Genomic DNA, 20,733 nt, shown 5'->3' with positions numbered 1-20,733 from the left:
ATTTTTATATCGTTTCGAATAAAAAAAAATTTATAAATATATAAACAGGTGGTGCAAAAAATATTGAAAATTAAATAAATGCGACAGAAACAAGCCATGACATTTTTTTATTTTTCCTAAAATAATTCTTTATTTTGCTCATTCCATATCCGTCGAATATCATACAACATCTGATTAAACTGATACATACTAACAATTGAAAAACGTGATCTGCAAAATTAGAAAGACAATTTCCATGTATTTCTATGCGAAACAGTGGTAAAACTGACAAAGGAAGAAAACATTTCATTCAAATATGTCTTTGTGCAACGCTCACAATGTAGGCACTAAAACTTTTAAATATGTATATATATATATATCATTGTAAAGTTGACACAGAATTCGCCTTTATGCGTGTTTATAGTTTTCTTCGTACTTTCTTCGATACAGCATCTACCTACATAATTTATTTTTTTTTTCTTGTATGCTTATCTACTCAACAGTGTTAATTAACTTTTATATTTTTAAAATTTTCTTACATTACAGATACATCGTGAAATTTTTCAATCCGTTTTACTTTTTTTTCTTAATTTTCACTTTTGGGGCATCAGGTGATGATTCGAACAATTGTATTCTACTGTGTGATCGGCTTACTCGTTTGTTAGACCTTTTTTTCATACCCTTAAAGTATACGTATACAATATAAGATGAGCATTTCACGTCAGAACGATTTCTACAAGCATTTTCGAAATATTTCAAAAAAATTTTTTTGAATACTTCAAATTCAAATGTTTCGACTTTCAATAAATTTTCCTAGAAAAGTACAAATTGCATAAAAAACTACCAATATATAATTAATAAATTTTTAAAATACCAGTTACTACGTAAATCACTTGAAGATTATTACAATACAAGATACAACGATATGATACATCTAAACTAATTACAACACTGTAAACACTACTGGTATTATAAATTTAATTATCCTTGGTATTAAAAATCATTCAAACTATTACTCAATAAAATTTGATTCATCTTTGGGAGATGATTTTTTATAGAACACATTTAAACACTATCAAGTTTCGTTTTGACGTGAAATGCTTGCTGTACGGTGTACGCCGTTTGAAATTTTTTCGAAAATCTCCAAATAATTGCATAACATAGTGCAGGACACGTTTACAATAAGTGAATTCCACAAATTTTCCATCTATCTATCCAAAGGGAATCCCAAACAATTTAGTTGAGTTGAATCCTTTTTTATAATGTAAAAAAAAAAAAAAAAAAAAAAAATTATCTAATTTTTGTTGTTTGTTCGAGTATGTAACTAAAAATTTAATTGACATCATCGATTAATAGGTAGATTACGATGATAACATTTACAACCTCATTATAATTTTTACAAGTTATTGCACCAATAAGTTTTCTTTTGCTATAAATACCTTTAACAACAAGATGTGACTCGGACGGGAAGTGTAACATCTGCATAATATTTATTTTCTAATTATTCATTTTTTGTAGTTGTAGTATTTCAATATGTCATGAACTCGAGAGTGAAGCTCTTCCGAAGGGCTGTGATTTTGCTTATTCGTTGACGTTTTTTGTTTTTCAAGTATACTCGTGTCCACGCATCACTGATTAACGTGTGTCTTCCGCATCGTTTATTTTTATTTATTTTTTAAAATTTATTTAATATACCTTTTTTTCTTTAACCATTTCTTAGCTTTACAATCAATGTTATCGTGTGTAAAAAATATTTATATACATCTAGATATATATATATGTATTTGAGCACTCGCGTGCACCTCACATTATGCTTTTATACATGTACACGTATATATTTTCGTGGAATGCCTGCGGTTTTTCTTGTAAAGTAACAATCTGTCTTTTTTTAACACTTTTTTCGTTTTTCGATAAATAAATTGTTTAAATTATTACCATAGGTACAACTGCTGCTCGCGTAAAATAACAAATTCGTCACAAATGGCCAAAACAACAACAAAAATTGTCCGAACATGGTTGTGTATTCTTCGCAAAATAAAATATATACAGCACCACTTGCATACGTGAAATGCAAAGTTACAGTGCTCTGTAGTACAAGTTTGGCAAATTTTCATGTTTCACATTGGCACGTTTCGAAACGTCTATTGAATTTAATACCCAACAAATATTAACAACGGAGCGAAAAATTTTTCCCACCCCTCGATGATCTTTTTCTCTATTGGATCAAAATAATCCCGTTGAAATAGCCACGCGCGCTCGATGCTTTTTCATATACATTTATCACGAGGAAAGCAAAAAAAAAAAAAAAAAAAAAACTCTAGTTATCATTGACGGTGTACGTGTTCGGTCCAACCAGAGAATTTTCATGCACCGAAATTCCACGCTCCTTCAGGCGAGACGTACATTGTACCGCCCACGCGGGCGCCGCAAAACCAATTCTACCACGAAAGTTATTCCATCAGCTTTAATCTGGTCAAAAATGCACGCGTCCCGCGTAACCTTGGCTAAAGAAGCAGCTCGTCCTCGGCGGGATTCCATAACTCTGTGGAATAATGAAAGAACCGTAAAGTCCCGAGAGAGCCTTGCGTGTCGTCCCGGCGGTAGATCGTCGTCAAAGTTGGCCTCGAAGAATGAAATGACGAAAAAGAAAAGAAGAGAAAGGAAAAAAAGGAGGGCGAGTTGATTAAACGCTGCTCGTGGCGTGGCAATCCTCGAGGGTCGCGAGACTGCTGGCTTTTAGCGACGCGAGGCTCAAGGAACTGTGATTCAGCGGGTTGATGTCGTGGGTGTCGTCGCAGTGGAGGTACAGCCGCGAGCTCACCGACTTGTGGCAGTCTGGGCAGGTGCGCTTCTTCTTCTTGTCGCGCTTCTTTAGAATGTCGTACGCGCACCTGTGAATTTTTTCCATTTTTGCGTTAGTTGTGTTTTTTTCTTTGCTTCCAAACAAAGCATCGACGACTGGGTAAACAAAAAAACAACAACAACTTGTTTGGATGAAATTTTAGGATTGCGTACATTCAACCCAACTATGAGCTGTTTTTTTGACCCATGCATCGATAGTATACAAAATAAACATATACAGCTTCGGCTGACCAAACTCGGACTCGAACTACTCGCGCCTCCCCCATGTGGTTCATGTTATCCAATGAAAAATCCATCACCCGAGACGTTCACCCCGTGGAGCGATTATATTTGTCATAAGTAACTATGCGGTGAGTTGCAGGTGAAATAATAATATTGACGCGGTGTTTGATTTAACGACGGAAAAAGAAAAGGAGACGCGAGGGAGCGATGGGAGGGAAAAAAAATGAAACAAACATCTTCATACGAAATTCTCGGTCGAGAGCGCGAATGGTGTTTGCACGCGTTTGCATAACGCATTCCCTGGGTTGAAAAAAAAAAAACAAAAAAAAAACAAAACGAGCCGAGTAAAGTTCACGGTGTGCGGGCGGGTGGGCGCACACACGTGGGAGGAAAGAAAATAAGGCACGTCGCAAAACAAATTCGTCGAGTGGCGCGTGTGTACCCACCGGCGACGATAAAAATTCACGAGAAAAGGCTTGAATAAGTAACGAAGGCAAGACAGAAGAAGAAGAAGAAGAAACGGTGGGCAGATGGATCGAACGAGTGGTGGTGGTGCGTGTTTGTGACTTGCCTGGCGTGCAGAATGTGGCTGCAGGGCAGGGCCTCGAGGGAGTCGGGCTCGAGGCCGAAGGGCTCGTTGCAGCCACCGCAGCGCAACTCAAGGTCCTCCTCGAGCGAACTGGCCGTGCGCTCGTAGTGGACCCTCTGCTCCTCGTCTCCCAACGAGCCGTAGATCCGCGCCAGCCTCCAGCGCACCGTCCTCATGAGCAGCTGTTTTTTGTTTTTTTTCAATAAAATGTTACCTCCTTTATTTTATGGACCATTAGGTAATACTTGGAATATATATATACAATGTCCTCCCGCCGTTTGTACTCGATAGTGCTGCACTAGCGCGTCAACAGACAACAAAAGAGCGTGTATACACTCGACCGAACGAACGAGCGCTTGAGAACAATAAGTACGTGGAAAGCCGAGCTTTTGTGTGTATTTTATATCGAGTGGGCGTAACTATATAATACACGTGCCGAGAGTGCAGGCACTGCATCAAGTTAAATAATCTATTTTCGTCTAAAGTTGGACCGATTTGTTCGGGCGTGAAATCGACTGTCCGACAAAAAAAGGGGGGAATTCTCGAGTCCTTTTGGCATTAACCGTTCAATACTTTTTTTTTAATAAAAAAACACAACGAATATAAATATCTCACGGAATTTGCATTTTATACATAAGTAGGTATCGCTCGGATTATCGGGTGGACCGGAAGTTAGTATCAGGGGGAGGGGGGAGATTCCTATCGCGTCGGAGAGAAAAAAAAGGGGGCCGCGATACAGCAGAAGCGCCAGCTCGTCTTTCCGGTTGGCAACGCAAGCCAAGAGGAGGTGTTGGTGTGTGGGACACTGCCCGCGCGTGTATACGTATTCAAGGGACTTGGCAGCGACGGCCACAGTGATGTATATAGACAAACGCACCTTGGCACCGACGCTCGAGGCCACCTCGTGCAGCCTCGTGTTGAACTCGAGGGGCTTGCAGTTGCAGATCTTGTGCTGGAGCCGCAGGAACTCGAGGCACCGCGCCGCCCCGTCCATGGCCTCCATCTGGCAGAGCCGGTCACCCGTCGCCGCGGCAGAAGTCATCGAGCTCTCGTACTGCCTGAACGCCTTCTACGGGCCAATCGGACGTTATACGTTATACACACTCGGTTCAAATAGACAACTCTCATCAATTATTATTCTGTACACCCTTAACATACACACGAACACGTCGCAATCATCCGCACATCCCCCGTATACGTACGTTTGCCCCTACGGTCGTATATACGTATATATATGCATATTCATATACCGATAGTCGTTGGTCGCACGTGAGCGCTTATATGCATATAATATAGGTACAAACGCGAGGATTATTGTTTCCGGAGAGTCCATCTCGCCACACGAGTGCGCTATACCTATCGAGGTTTGCGGATGGTTAGCAGCAGCCGTTGTCTCGGAACGGGGTCGTGGCTTGCGGATCGACAAAGTATACATAGGCATCACAAGTCCATTGTCTCGGTCTGTCTACCACGATATATTATAATATATATACCTACAGGAGGTCGCGGCTCTGTCTGCGCGCGATGCATTGCAGATACCACTCGCACGTGTTATAACCACCGATGACCCATTGTATACCGGCAAAACTAGATGCATCAGCGATTAAATATACAAACATATAATCGTGTTGATTCCCTGCTGCCAAACAAAACCCTTATCCGACACCGTATAGGCAAAGCGCACGCTTGCACAAAGTAGCGCTACCCTTCCCCCGTGGGAAAGATTAATTAATTACCATCGTCGCAAGAGTCCCGTTGTATGTATACACATATACGTACACACGCTCAGCCGGTGGCGATATTAAATTCAGCGAAACACCGAGCGTTACTTCCACGCGCCCCGGGCTTTCGGCTCAATTTGCCCCAAACAAACTTTATCCCCCCATTCCCCCCCCGACAACTTGGCTGCGGTCGCGGCAGCAGTATAAACGTTAAGTAATTGCCACCTTACGGTGAGCGTAACGAAAAGTAATACCGTCCCTCTTGCGTGCACTTAACACAGAGGATAGATAGGGGAAAAGAGGAGTGTGCAGCGAGACTCACGCTGATTTCCGACTTGTGCCTGTAAATGTCGCCCATGATCCTTATGCTCCTGGCGTAGCTCGCCTGGTCCCCGGACACCAGACTCAGCCTCGTGGCCTCCTGCGAACAATACGCGCACGCGGTTTCGCTATATAATTATAAAAGGAGCACTGCTCGAAAGGGGTTTATTTCGGGATAATACAATTGTTGATAGCTCGATATCAGAGTTGCGAAAATGAAACAAGTGTAAGTACATACCGAGCAGTAGTCGTGGGCGTCGCCGAGGTCGCCTTTCTTCCTGAGGGCCGAGGCCATCTGCAGCAGGGCCGCCCTGTGGTGCCGGGAGTTGAGGTCGCCGAGCTGCAGGCTCCTCGAGAGGTCGTAGGCGCGGGCCGCGTAACGCGCGCTCTTCTCCGCGTCCTGCAGCCGGCCGAACAAGTCCGACAGTCCCACGTAAACCTGATTTTTCATGGGTTATACACAAATGCTCTTTTTACTCGTGCCTTTGGGGGCTTGAAGGAGGGTCTGTTTACTTTGGTCGTCCGGACAATGAAATTTCACGAGGGGGAGGGGGGGGGGGACCATCAAAACGGACGTTTCAAGTTCGTATATATACGATTGTCTATGCTGTACGTCCATACTAGCCCCGTCCGATGCGCGCTATCAATTTTCACAAGCTCGAGCGTTTAACGAGCGATGAATCTCGCGAGGGGTGTACATAACATGAGGCATTGGAGGTGGCCTCGCTGCAAAGCTGTTATCGCGTCATTAAAATGACTCTTCGGGACGATAGGGGCGCGAAATATTGCGAAAGCAAACGGGAGGAATGAATTTACGATATTTCAACCGACGAGGAGTTTTAATTTGATTTTTCGCGTCCGAATGATTAGATCACCTCGTATTTACCCTGACACGTTAGCCCCACGCGTGGGCGAACCGAGTAAAGTTAAACAATCTAATTTGTTTCCTCGACCCAACGAGCCATTTTTCGCAACACGTGTCGCGCCCAAACTTGCGACTCACGCGCTAGAGGACTCGGAAGCTTGAACCAATGTAGCGCGAACGCGGGGGGTGGAGGGGTAAATAGATACACATACGTTAATAATAGTAATGTTGTAATGGGGCATGGTGGGTTTTTACCTGTAGCTCGAGCGAGGGGTCCTGGATAGAGTGGGCGATCTTGTGGGCCCTCTGAAAGCCCTCGAGGGCCTTGCAGAAGGCGGCCATCTCGAGGTGGACTCTGCCTATCGACAGGTGAACCAGTCCGGCCGTCGCGCACTGATCGCACTCGTTGTACAGGCTGAGGAAAGAAAAGCACTCGGCCTCCGTATTAAGCGTCATGCGGCTGGTTACCGAATTTCGGGCATTAGTCGGTGGCTTCGTCACATGATACACGCTTACGACATCGACACGATGCACATTTACACAATACAACATGGATACACGGAGCCAACTGTATATGATGAGCTACGAGAGTGGAGATACGTCGAATAAACACTCGGCGGCCCCGAGGAGTCAAAAGCGTTAGTTTTTTTTTCGAGAGCGCGGACGCGACGCCAATTTGCGGGTGTAATGAAATTTTAGCCGCGTGTTTCCTCTGCCACGATGAAATGTTTTTCGCCCTTTTCGTTCGTGAATCACGGGAATTCTGGTGGAAACGTGTGTGTATTTTTTTTTGCTCCCGTTAGCTTTGAAAAAACAAAATCCAAACTTTTTGTAGGATCAACTTTTGTTCGGCGTTGCGCGTAGAATTTCGTGTACACGCTTGTACCCGGGCAGTGCCCAATAATCCTCAGTGAAACATCGATAAAAACAATTTTTTTTGTTTGTTTTTTTCCCCGTGAGCAGGAGAGAAATTCGACGAGTGGTCGAACGAGCGATTTCAAATGCAGATGTGCAAGGGGGGGGGGCACAAAAAAAAATCTCCCTCGTCCGAGCATCCAATAACGAGCGGGACAACAGCGTCAGGCGAAGCTTGGCCGAGTGTGTACACGTATACTGTATGTGTTGTAGAATAGAAGCGTACGGGAGACGGGAGATGAAGAATCGTAAAAAAAAAGACTGTCGTGCAGGCAAGTGCCAGCGGGTAATATAAAAAGAGGGTCAAAGGACTGGATTTGCGGAGAATGGCCGGGAAGGGATGGAAAAAAGCACATGCTCGGGGTATAATATATTGACAGAAAAAAAATGGGGTGGTAGTTTACCTGTGCCGGGCGAAGCCGAGGGCCCGGTCGAGGCTGCCAAGTCTCTCGTATGCCCGGGCGAGATTCAAGTAAGCCTCGGCCCGCATGTTCGGCGAGTCCAGCTCCTCCGAGACGCAGAGCTGCCGCTGCCCAAACTCCAGGCTGTCCCTGGAAAAGGGGACGAGATCGATTAGCCTTTGGCTTGATCGAAAAACCTCTGCGCGCGGGGGGTGTGCTTGGAGGATTTTTTTTTTTTTTTCCCATATCGAGTCTCTTTGACGGTCGCGCAAATTTATTCCCGTGCATTTGAATTTGCCGCCGTGCATTGATTGCGCTTTCGGTTCGTGGGGGGAAAAAAGTTTTGCGCCAGTCTCTCTTGCGACTTTTTAACTACCGTGTACGTGGTAAAAAATATGCGCGCAACTCTACTACGTCGTTAGTAACTTCACTTTCGGTTCAAAGGGAATCATTCCGAAGGAGATGACGTCGCGCAGGCTGTGGTAATAAATTTTTTAAACCAAGATTTCTGAGATAACTACATTTAGACTTGGGCACGAATATTTAAAAAATTTTTTTTTTTTTTTTTACAGTTTTTGTCACTATGTGTAACACAGTGCATGAGAAAGTTTTTTACAGGAAAAATAATGCATTTTAATCGGACAGTAGAATCATTTGAAAACGTGATTGAATATTTTATATTTAAAATACATTTTACTTATATCTGGCAGAGAAAAAAAGTTTTTCTCAACATTGTATTGCGAGTAGTGATGAATAAAAAATTTATTCAGCAAGTATAAAGCGCTTTATTTTGGGGGAAAAAATTTCCTTGTAAATTGTTTGAAAATCCAGAGGCGGTCCACACAATGCATTAAAAAAAATCTCTCGCGTTAGTAGTAAAAATGCCTAGTTCAACGCACAGATCGAATAACTCTTAAAATCTCTTCGTTGGGATATCTGTTACCGCGCACAATTTCCCTGCCAGACATACACGCTTTAAAAAAAAAAAAAAGCCATATCTGGCCGTATCACCCAGGCTCGTATAGAGAGAAAATAAATAAATAAAAGCACTCCCCGTCAGTCTCTTGAATAAAAGAAAAAAGATGCCTTCGAGCTCGACAGCTCAGCTTATATACTTGTGAAATTGAACAGAAATCCATAAATTTGGATAACAATAGGATCGTAGGCGTCGACTCACCTGTACTTGCCCCAGTCCATGTAAGCCTGGTACAGATAGCCGAGCAGAGCGAACTTGTCCTCCCTCCGGCCGATGCTCGCGAGGGCGCCCTGCCACTTGCGCACCGCCGCCTGCTGTTTGTGCGCTCGGTAAAGCTTCAAGCCCTGCTCCACCTGCAACTCCCCCTCCAGCGTTTATCCAAAGTGCAATTATACGTGTCCAAACGTTTGGGCTTACCGCGAAGGTTCTCTTTACAACGTCACATTTATTTTCTCTTTTCAGTTTCTTTTATTTCAGGAAATCGGTCAGAGGTGCCACGAAAACGCCCCACACGAGCTTAGTCAGGATGGCTGATCCACAGTCTTTTATTGACATTGAGACTTTAGAGAGAAAAGAAATTGCGAGAAAATCGATTCGTCCTCGGAGGCTCTTTTGTCGTCTCTGGCTAAACACTCGACGAGTTTCCTCTGCATGTACCCCCTACCCCCCCCCCCACCACACAACGACTCATCGGTGCAACAAACTCAACTTTCCCGACAACAACCACTATCGATTCACTCGAGACCCTCCGGCCGGACGCTTTTTACTCCGCTCACCTGTGAGAGGAGGAGCAAAATCGACAGATAGAATCTCGGGACGTATACGCGCCCCGGGGCAAACGGAGCCCGACTCCCCTGCACCCACATGCGCGCTGCACGAGGATGTGTTGCTCTCGGAAGTACAGGGAGGAAGCCAATATTTGAACGTCCCGATCGACTGATTACTCGGCGCCAAGTTTACAGAAGTTCCCTCCGCGATCGGGAGGAAAAGTCGTGGAAAAATATGACTCGCCGTTGACACTCGCCTTCTCGTGTAATCACCGATTGAACCTTGCAATTGTTGCGCATCTACGTAGACTTGCAAGGAAATTATGAAAAAAAAAGCTGAATCCAAAGTACCTTTGTTAAGTAACTTTAAACCGAAAACAGTACACTTACAATAAAACGCGCGAGGGGGGGGGGGGTAGGAAGCAAAGGCAGAGCCCTAATTGACGCTGGCCCCGAGAGAAAAAAAAAAAAAGAAAAGTCAAGCAGGCAATTTCGTACAACGAGCGCGGAGGGGGCAGAGAGCACCGTCTCTAAAACAATTAGAGACAAGCGCAAATTAGAGCGAGCAACGACTGTGTATATATATATATATATATACCTCCCATCCGCCTTTCCATTCCAAAAAGCCTCTTATACCGCCAGAGCGTATATATTATATTCGGCCTCGGGTTTTGCAAGGGGGTCACGGTATTGGCCATGGTGACTGTACCACGGACACACACACACCCTCGATCGTGTAGAGGGGGGGGGAGGTGGAGGAACATACGAGGCAGACAAGGCCGTATCGATTCGGCCCTGAACTCCTCCTCGCTCCTGCGGCGCGCGTGCGGTTTTGTCCGAGCTTTTACCTTTTAGGTGTATATCACTCCCCGAGTGTTGCACGTCACGGAATGCTCGTATGGGCGCAAAGTTGTTACCGTATGCACGTATATATATATTTACGTACATACACAATATACATCCGGGAAACGGCTGACGTTTGATCGGGGGATGGGCGTTGTCGGCCTATCTCAACGGGGCCCTTTTATCCACTCCAGCGGGAGAGCAAACGACACTCGTCATGCGAACGCCCTGCGGGCAAAGGGCTGGGTTAATTTACACAACGATCGTTTGGACGGACGGGTAATCGAATGCAGTGTGTACATATACAACAGCTCATTATCGCGAGAGCTCGGCTCACATGTGTATGTATACGCTAGTTTCGTTGGGTTGGTTAATTGATCGGTAATTTACAATGCCACGCGCGTTAACGAGGGAACACGTGTATACGGAGGGAAAAATTGATGTCAAACTCGGTGCTCTTACGTGCAATATTGAGAGGAAAATGTACATGTGTGCGATGTCACGTAGGAAAGGCAAAATATTGTCACAGATAAGGAGGGCGAGAAGTAATCACAGCTCTATTGTCGGAGAAAACAAAGTGCGCGCGAGCGAGGGAGAAAAAAAAAAAAAGAAGCGTATAGCTTCTCGAGTGGGGAAGACTCGAGTAGATTTTGCCGAGCTTCGGCAGCGATTCTGCTCGATTTGTTCCATTTTCTCGCGCTCGATTTGCCACCTTTCGCGCGCGTTAGCTTTTCCACGTTTGACCGAATTCCAGCGGCGGACGGATCAATTTCTCCGGCTGGAAGAGGCGGGGCTGAAAAACGGCAAAGCCGTTTGTTGCGCTCAATGAGAGAGCTCCCCCCTGCCCCGGACAGCCTCTCGCGCTCCGCTGCTCTTGCGGAAGACGTGTGCTTTTTTCCCCCTCTCGTGACCCAAGAAATCACGCCCGCACTCAAGCTGTGGTTCGAAGAGATTCCTCGGGGCAATGACGCGCGTCGATATTTCCACAAATACGCGATCGGTGCTAATTGCTCCGCTAATTGGAGCTGTGCCCCGTTTGTTTTCATTCGAGCTCACCTTCCGCCTGGCGAGGTGCTGGTCTATCCGGTGCCGGCAGCCCTTGAGGCACTCCCAGACCCCGAGGCTGAAGCTGCCCCCGTTGTCGTAGCCGTGGTCGAACTGCCTGCGGTAGTCCTCCTCCGAGAACTCGTACACGTCGATCGGGTGCCTCGAGCCGTCCGGGCTGCCCAGCAGCGCCGTCGCCGACAGCTGGTGCCTGAGGACCATCAACAATGAGCCACTCTTTTCGCGCCAACCATACATTTTACTTCAATAATAACATTTCGCGCGCTATTTCCCTGTAACTGCCGATGTTTTCCAAACGCAACACAGCGCGCTTTGAGCTTTTCGAGCGAAATGCAGACTATACTACGTGGGGGTCCACTTGTTCGACCAATTGCGTTATTGCTGCAAATCAAATGGCTGTATAGTCTCTTTCGATCGAGAAATAATCCATTTTTTTTCAAACGCGTCTCGGATGAATTCATTATACGCGCTCTATGATTAACGCGTGCCCCGGAAGCGAGGGGTGGGGTGTATCACGGATGCAAGTAGTACGAGTAAACGTTGGGTCAGACGGACTCACCCGATGTAGTCCTTGGAGCTGATGGAGTCCCAGGACATGGCGGTGTTGGACAGGCTGGTGAACTTGTCATGGTGGGAGCGGTCGTGGCAGCTGGCCGGCCTCTGCTGTTGTTGCTCGAAGGCCTCGGTGACCGAGGCGACCTTGGCCGGGCCGCCGATGGCCTTGGCCGGCGTCGAGAACAGAAGATCAGCCCCCCGGTGCTCCAGGCTGACTGCTGCTGGCGGCGGCGTCGGGATGCCGCCGCTTCTCCGCCGGCTGGCGACGCTTCACCTCGAGCCCCGCACATCCTCCTCGTCGCTCGGCACCTGCGACGCGAACGACACGCTCTCCCGCTCCCGGTACATCAGGCTCATTCTTCCTTTCTACCCTTCCTCTGCTTTTGCTCCTCGGACCCACTCCTGCGCACCGGCTTCTGTGGGCTCAAGTGTTTGAGCGTTACTTGTACGTATCTACAATTTTTTTTTTTTTTTTTTTTTTTATCTAATTGAGACTCTTAAACGACCAACATCAACGCAAATTGAAAAATTGAACTATCGTAACCATAACTGCATGGTATGCGGATATAAGATTGGTCCGAAAAATACAACCTAAAAATGTGCATGAAAGTTATTTCAACAAGTTTAGGTACGTCCGGTGACGAAAAAGATGTGACAATGGTCATGATGACTATACGCATAAAACCTCAGAGAGGAAAAAATCCCGTTCAAATCGGAGAATACGAGTTTGGGACGAAAAAATCTCACGTCGATCACGACGATCATAACTTCTTCTAATGGATAAATAAACCATAGGACGATTACGCAGAGGTTTTTTATATTTCATGTTGTTTCGCACTTTTACCCGTGTCCCATATTCGTATAGCCCGCAACGGGTATACACAATATGAATTTAATTTCGTCAAGATAATACGTTCAAAGCGCGTAGTTGAAATTTCTGTTTTCATTCAATCAATCGCTCTATGGGTGGTAAGTGAATAACCAAATTTACGATTCGTCACCTACTCCGCTAGTTCCACCAAGTTGAATAATTGCTGTGGTTTATATTTGTATAACTCGTGTATTTCCAGTATAAGTTGTAACATTAAACGCAGATGCAATGAAAGCACATGGGGAAGAGTAAAGTTCTCGTTGTGCCACACACTAGTGCTCGGAAAAAAAAAAAAAAAAAAAAAAAAATACAATCTCGCATGTGTCGCAAAGTGATCAAACAGTGAGATTGAAAGCCAATAAAAGTATGACACCACGAATCCAGGAAATGGCCTTCGAAAACCTTGAGTTAGTTGAGCAAACGACACTTTTCCGCAAAAGACTTCCAGAAAAACGTTAGCAACGCCTTAAAAGTCATTTCTAGCCGGAGCAAAGGAGGAAGGAGGCCCTGACACGATTTTACGTATCCTCGCGTGCACGGTAAATAATCTTTGACCGCGCGAAACGCGATTTATTTAATCAAATATACACACACCAGAGGGCCACAAAAAATCATTGCACCAAAACACCAGTCCTTCGGTACTTTTCACGCGTGTTAAGCGAAACGAGGTCCACTCGTGCGTGTAAATGGAAATTCGAAGCGCAGAGAGAACATGTACCGAGCAATTAAATTTCTTTCAGGATCCAAAGATGAATACATGTCCTTTGCGAGTTAAATAGCGCGCGGGGTAAAAATAATAACATTAAGCTGAAAGGGCTTTTGAGAGAAATTTTCCACGGTTTTTGCGGTAGTGATATGCGACACTGACAGCACGGAGATGGGCAAGTGTTTAATATTTAAATACTATTGACCAGTCGCTATGGTACTTAGACACTGTATTTGAAAATACGGCATTTTTTTCAACACGAGCATCAACTGATTTCTTCCACACATATATCTTTGAATCTACAGACTACTGTGTATATTCATGAACAATGTATTTCAGAGTGCTGTTTCCAAGTAAATATTAATAAATCATCTGCATGCAATTAAGTTTATTTTCAAACACGAGTAATTCAACGCACATTTAGCCCATTCCCTATGACACTGTCAAAAATATATATTTCCCTTTCCGAAGTACATATAATAACGAGCTCCATTAGTTCGATCCGCGGAGTGTATTTTAGTACCCCAATTATCGGAGTCTGGAGGTAGGTATATGCGGGATTGGCTCGGTCATCGGTTGCTGTTCTTGCATAATCCAACAGGCGTCTCCGACTCGCGATTGGAAGCACCAACTTATTCACCGAGTCGTAATTAGAGGGAGCGCGTAATATGCACGCATACGCTTCATCCGCGCGGAATATTATGTCGCTTTCAGTTCGATCGGGTGCATTCGTGTGGAAAATACAAATGAAAAACGTTTATCCCTTGCTGCTGTTTTCCATCGCGACGCGTCACTTAACGTATAAATTGTTATTTACAATAAAAATCGCTCCCTTTTTTTTGTCTATTTTCACAAAAAGTGAAAGGTACGAGGAGTTTTTCCTCGAACGGACGGCGCTGTGCGGAAAGCTCTTAGCGACAGATTCGGAAAGAGTCGTTGACGGGGCATGAATGGCGCAAGTTTTCCCTCCGGGTGGAATAAGCCGTTCCGGAGGAAAGCGCCGCCCGAAGGGAGTATAGGTGGTCGAAAGGAGAAGAAAGAGGCTCTTTTCGGCAGAGGTGGAGGGGAAGGGCGGGACATAGCTCGGGGGGCCGTTATTCGCGGGCTCATTGACACCGTCATTACTCGCCACGCGTGTGTGTATACACAGCGACGGCGCGCTCATTTGGCTGATATTTAGCCGCTTGGATCGTTCGAACGGCCTATGCATCACACTTACTTGCACTTGACCCGAACCGAGAGAGGCTGGCTTGATTTGGTTTGCTGCGTTTGCGCTTTTTTCCCTCCCTATCTCGGGCCTTTTTTTACTTTCATCTCGAGTGTGTACCTTCAAACGGGTGATGTGATTCCATTTGGAAGGATCGATTGTGTATTTTTGATGGGCCGTGTGCGTTATGATTGTAGAATGATGAAATAAAAAAAAAAATAGATTAATCGAATAAACGAGTTCCATTATTTCAAGTTTTTCGGTATTGATATATTCGTTAATCTTATGGGACATTGAGTAGTCCTATACGACACATATCATTCGAACCCCGTGCTTTACCTTACTGTGGGATTTTCGGATTTCTTCCGTTCAACTCATCCATGTAAGGACATACGTAACAAAGAACACAAAATTGATTCTTATTCTGTGTATAAATGAAATGATATTGACGTGTCATGTATTACTTGAGACCACGTAATACCTATATTAATACTAAGCAATGAAGACCAACAAAGTAGAAACTGTTTGGGTTTCACAACTTTTTATCTAAAATTATGTGAAACGATGCTCACACAATTTTTTTTTATCAAGAAGAATATTTGTTTGTTTTTAGATAGGTATATTAATTACGTCATTTATTTATGTGAAGAATACTCGTGATGGTTATTTTTAGTGGTGGGATCAAAAAGAATACGAAGTTTACCTTGGGGTACATGAAGAATTAACGATAAATTAGATCCGAAAATTAAAAAAACAAAATGGGAGTAGGCGTTACAAGACATTTCAGTTAAATAGGGCAACAGTACGAAAAAATGTATGCACATGATGACTTTGATTTCATAACGGGAAAATAATAATAAAAATTTAAACAGTAATTACTATAAATTAGCATGCGACTTTTTTGTTGTAGAATTATTTGTTCAATTTGTTTCTGTTTTTTGAAATTGAAAATTTTTCAATTTAAATTTGTTGAAAATTTTTATCTCAAATTCAGCGCATACCGTTTTAGTCTTCGAATTTTTATAAAAATTTTTTTCAAGCTTTTTTTAGATGGAAAAATAATTTGTCATAAACCAGCTGCAAGATGCAAAGAAAAAAAGCTAAATTTACGTATTTTACTAAGCGAAATGAGAATTCCATTGAAATAAATATTTAGTTAAAATATAATAAATAAAAAAAAATTTAAGAGAAGAGCAAGTAGAAATTCCTTTAGAAGGTTTTATCACGACATTCTATAACATCGCTTTTTATAGAGTTAAATATTTAATGGGACTGCAAAAATGATTTTTATCGTACAAAAAAAAAAAAAAGTTAACAAGTTAGTAACACGCAATTTTTTCGTATGATTTTAATATTTGATTTATCGCAAAATAAATTCTATCCAAATCACATATCACCTGTTTTTATATTGATTTAAAAAATTTAACGAAAAATTACATACCACGCAACAAATTTCAAAAACTTCACGTAACGAAAATCGCAGAAAAAATGTTGTACTGTGCAAAATGATAAAAAAATAAACCAACTCTTCCCTGCTATATGAACATCATTTCATTCAATTTTAATAAAAAAAATTTCATTTCAATTACTTTCTATAACTTTACTTTACTTTTTTTGTTGAAATGTATGTTTTTTCCAGGAGAAACGAGAAGAAAAAAAAAACTTTTCTGATAACAATTTTTTTATACGTATTTCAAACACAGCGTATTTCAAAAAGATATTTACACAAAAAAAAAAAAAGAAAAAAAAGAAGCTCTCTCGCAAACTCGAGCGCGCGTGTACGTAAGAAACAAAACGTACCCCCCCGACAAAGCTCACCTAATCTTCTTTTGTGCCCAAGTTAATACGCGCGGAGCAAAGTTTGCGAGCAAACAAACTGCACTCGAAACGCCTTCTCTTCTCTAGGCTTTAGCTAAAAATACAATTTTTTTTTTTTGTTCACTCCTTTTCCTCAACCTCTCGGCTCACATCGCAGCGACATTTTCACGCTCCCGTGATCATCCCTCGCCACACGCGCAAAACAATCTAAAATACACGACACTTTGACCGGAGTACAAAAAAACCCACTCCTGTCGAAGGAAATCCGATCGAAATTCCCAGCAGCAGCCAAGTCGGAGAAAGCTCAAGTTTAAGGAGCCAAGGTGAAAGGGAAGGGCGATAACGAAGGAGGGGTCGCCACAGACCTTGGCTACCTGTACGCCGTGCGTGTCCCGCTCAAGACAAAAGAGCCTCCGCACCTATTGCTACGATTGGTAAACACGCGCACAAACACACAAACATAGGGTACACCGCACTGATGGGCACTGTACTTGACACTGGGACCACAACAGCTGCGCCCCTTGCGCATATACCTCGGGAAAACAAAAAGAAAGAGAGAGAAAAATACACCGCAGGTAGGTATCGCCAGCTGACGCGCTCGACCTTCGCTCCTTGCCTCGCACAGCACAGGAGTATTCCTCCCGCGGGTGGAGGAGGGGGGCGATTCAAAGTAGAACGAGTCAGCGATCGGGCAGACGGGCGGAAGGGGAATAATTTCTCTGCAGCCGTTGTCGTTGATTGCGCGCAATTCCCCCCCGAATAGATATATATCTATACATGTACGTGCATCGATTTCTTCCTCGACCGAATCAGCTGCGTTTGCTCGCGAGATTGGTCCTTCGGGATGTGTACCGACAAGCACTCGCAGTTGATCGCGTTGGTCCGTGTATATGATAGTTTTTTGCTCGAAAATCAGTGGACACGCCGCGGAGTTGGCACAATCGTTGTCTCGCGTATACGACCGGAACCAGCTACTGTTTCATTTTATTGTACCATTTAGACAATCAACTCGAAATCGAAGCTGTAAAACAACGGCATACGACGCGAAGGACGACAACGGCAAATATACATATATATGTATACGTGCACCATAGAGCCCGATGATATACAAGTGTATATTATATACAGTGGCAATATTCACCTGTCACTCGGCCGAGCGCGGGTAAGTAGCGATAGGTAGGGAGGGGGGGGGCTTATCCAGCAGGAGACTCGTGAGCGCGATGCACAGCCGCGAAAGCGCTACCGGCGCTAGTCGGGTCAGAACTACTGTCGCGCCCGAGCCGCAGCGGAGCCTGCGGCACGCGACCCTATACGGAAGGCTCCTGCCGCCCCCCGCACGAGGGAGAGTGCGCAGGAGAGAGCTCTTTCTCTCGGCTCTCGCGCCCATCCTCCGCCGAGTATACGTACGATACCGTGATCTCTCTCTCTCTCTTCTCCCGTCACTTTTGCACCCACCCACCCTCCTTCGCGCGTTTTTTATTTATCGTTCGAGACGAGGGGCAGGAGGGACCCCCCCCCTCTCTCGCTCCGAAGAATTAGTTGTGAAAAAAAACAACAACGGAGCGACGGTCATGGGGGTTGCTCTCCGGATACCGCATCTGAACAATTCGAAAATCATACCTCGGTATGCCCGTTTTTGCTTTACCGATCATCCCCTTACACCTCCCGTCTTTCTTTTAGCTGTGACGGGTAGGAGTAAGGGAGTCTCGATCGATCTTCTTCCCCTGTCTACTTTGTTTTAATCCCCAGCTTCGCCGCACTCCCCCGGACCTCCTTACGGTTGCATTTGCCTGTCCCGAGATGGGGATAAAGAACGGCCGAGGGAAACGTCCAGCGACAGGTGAAGACCGCGCGCTCTCGTATATATATGTCATTCACTCGTTTTTCACGAGAAAGAAGTAAGGGAATATTTCGCGGCTCCTGTGTACGTTTCATTGGGCTGTTAGGGGGCGACACGGGGATATCCCCCACCTCTCGCTGACAGGGACAAAAAAGGAAAAGCCCCGAGAAATTCGGCATCCAAAGATTAATCGTCCCACAAACGCCACCTCGAGGAGAGAAATATGATGGAGGAGGGCTGTAATGAGCCATCCGTCTTTCTCCCGCTCGATACACGCGGATGTTGCGTGGTGGGGGAGGGGGGGGTAGGAAAAAAAGTCGGGGACGCGAGTCGGAAATGTTTATCAGACGCGAGTGCAACTGGCGCCAAGCCGACGGCTCTCCTCCTCTGGTGAATTTTTCACTTTGAAAGAGAGAAAGGGGGGGGGGGGCTGGATTTGAGGGACGGCGCTCCGTGGAGTGGAAATTCCGCGGCCTGCGCATAAATCGGATCCTTGTTTTTCATCGGTGCACAGGGCCTAACGGGCAAACCGAGCGCGTGACACTTTATTGCCCCACATTTGGGGGCTCCCCTTTGTCGCACCCCCCCAGACTCATTTTACTCCGGGAACCCCTTTCTTCCCTCATCTTTTGTTCGTTTTCCCTGGAATTACTTTCGGAATTGTTTTTCATCGGGATTTTCTTTTTCCCTCTCCCCCGATGGGTGTCGCGATCGGAGGACTTTTCACGCGCGCTCCGGTTGACGTTTCAATTAAAAATGAACCAACAGCCAGGGGGGGTACGAGCTGGATTTCTGACCGAGTACCGGGATTTCGGAAAATCTCGAGTAAAGCCTCGCTCGTCGGGTCGCTGGGCTTGATAAACGCGGAAAATCGATAAGCGATGTGAAAGTATTTATACGGGAAAAGAGAGAGGTGGACAAAGTCCGTGTTAAATTGACTCCTCGAGAGGTTCAAATTGCTCTGGAGTTGGCGTTGAGAAAATTGGGGCTGCCAAAACGAGTGACAATTAAAATTGACGGTGGTGCCCCGGAACTCTATACGATCATTATTACAAAGTACGGAGGGAGCTGTGAAACCCAGCCAAAAGTCATGGGTGCGAAACAAATTTGTCAGCCCCTTTCGGGGACAAGAGACGAGCAATCCCCGCACGGGCTAATTATTCGCACCTGCGTCCAAGTAAGCCTCGGATTTAGCGGCATCAAAAATAATTAAATGCCGACACGTGCCCCTCCAAAGGGGGATGGAGGCTCGTGAATATTCATGAGCATATATACAAGAGCACATCAGCTACCGTGTACAACATTTGCATAACAAGTCCTGGGGAGAGCAAAGAAAAAAATGAGAAAAGTGCAGCTCGAAAGGGCACACCACGGTATGAAAACAAGGTGAAAAGTCAAAGGGATGTGCCCGAACGAAAACAAAAGCAGCTAGAACGAACCGAGAGGAATTACAGAGACATCCTAGAAGTAAGGGAGGTGGGAGGAGACACACCCGTTCTTTCGGGGCTGATCCGAGACGCGGCGTCCCGGGGCGAGAGAGAGGGCTGATGCTGGTGTTTAGCGGGTACACTGGTGGTGTACTGCGCGCGGATGCGGAGCAGAGGATGACCTGGTTTCTCTTGCACGTCGACCTGCTCTCTCTCTCTCTCTACTGTTGTACAACACACGCGCGCCTCCCTACCCCCAAAAGCCTCTCACTTTCTCCCGTGCTGTACACGTACATGTGTATCCGCTTCTCCCCCTCGTACACTCTCACTCTTTATCCCCCCCCCCGACCGGCCTCCCATCAATCTTTTAACGCGCCCTCTAATTCTCTCGCCATCTCCCCGGCCCACGCCTTTTTTCTCTCTCTATTCTTAAAGGCGTGCCCCTACACACGCTGCCTGCATAATGCAGTACTTTCTTTTCAAGTTCCCGCAGCCCCCTCCCACGTCCGTCTTCCTTTATCCCGCGAGCATCGCCTTATCGCCCGCTCATTTTTTCTTTCACCGGCTTATCTCTTCGACTCGGTTCCTCGTCCTCCTCGGTGCATCGGGAGCCAGAGCTTCTTCTCTTCTGGTGCAGCTCTTTTCGCGCCGAGAATATTCAATACCACGATTGGGCCGTTTTTCCCCTTCCCCCACTTTTCGTGAAATAACACACGGGTCTCCTTTCACTGTGCCCCATTCCCACGCGATTCGAGTACTGGTTTGTTGAAAAGTTAATTGCTT

General features: G+C 45.3%; 1 protein-coding gene across 3 annotated transcripts; it reads right to left on the bottom strand.

The window, feature by feature from the left end:
* Nucleotides 1-1,250: 1,250 nt before the first annotated feature.
* On the bottom strand, nt 1,251-12,346 carry LOC106643527 (43 kDa receptor-associated protein of the synapse homolog). Of its 3 annotated transcripts, none has more exons than XM_089592200.1 (10): nt 12,086-12,346; nt 11,518-11,740; nt 9,053-9,204; nt 7,879-8,025; nt 6,815-6,974; nt 5,933-6,133; nt 5,696-5,794; nt 4,530-4,721; nt 3,635-3,834; nt 2,561-2,870 (listed from the first exon to the last, which is right to left on the bottom strand). In XM_089592200.1, exons 1-10 carry the CDS (start codon nt 12,121-12,123, stop codon nt 2,663-2,665), a joined length of 1,620 nt encoding a protein of 539 aa, XP_089448326.1. In that variant the 5' UTR covers nt 12,124-12,346; the 3' UTR covers nt 2,561-2,662. The 3 variants fall into 3 exon arrangements, with proteins under 3 accessions (XP_089448325.1, XP_089448326.1, XP_089448327.1); XM_089592201.1 differs by having other exon boundaries at nt 11,518-11,716; XM_089592199.1 differs by lacking the exon at nt 3,635-3,834 and having other exon boundaries at nt 1,251-2,870; nt 11,518-11,716; nt 12,086-12,176.
* Between the last annotated feature and the right edge of the window lie 8,387 nt (nt 12,347-20,733).

The sequence above is a fragment of the Copidosoma floridanum genome, unplaced genomic scaffold, assembly GCF_036245765.1.
Source record: "Copidosoma floridanum isolate Cflo_tuat_1 unplaced genomic scaffold, Cflo_Japanese_pri ptg000014l, whole genome shotgun sequence".
NCBI lineage: Eukaryota > Metazoa > Arthropoda > Insecta > Hymenoptera > Encyrtidae > Copidosoma > Copidosoma floridanum.
The sequence above is the reverse complement of the archived record's forward strand: the minus strand, read 5'-3'. Positions and strand labels throughout refer to the sequence as shown.

Bases quoted from the DNA above. Each gene is read 5' to 3' on its own strand.
- LOC106643527 (XM_089592200.1), bottom strand. From the start codon at position 12,123: ATGTCCTGGGACTCCATCAGCTCCAAGGACTACATCGG. The intron at 6,134-6,814 runs GTAAAAACCCAC...ATGAAAAATCAG, and splicing joins ACCCCTCGCTCGAGCTACAG to GTTTACGTGGGACTGTCGGA. The intron at 4,722-5,695 runs GTGAGTCTCGCT...ATTGGCCCGTAG, and splicing joins GGCACAAGTCGGAAATCAGC to AAGGCGTTCAGGCAGTACGA.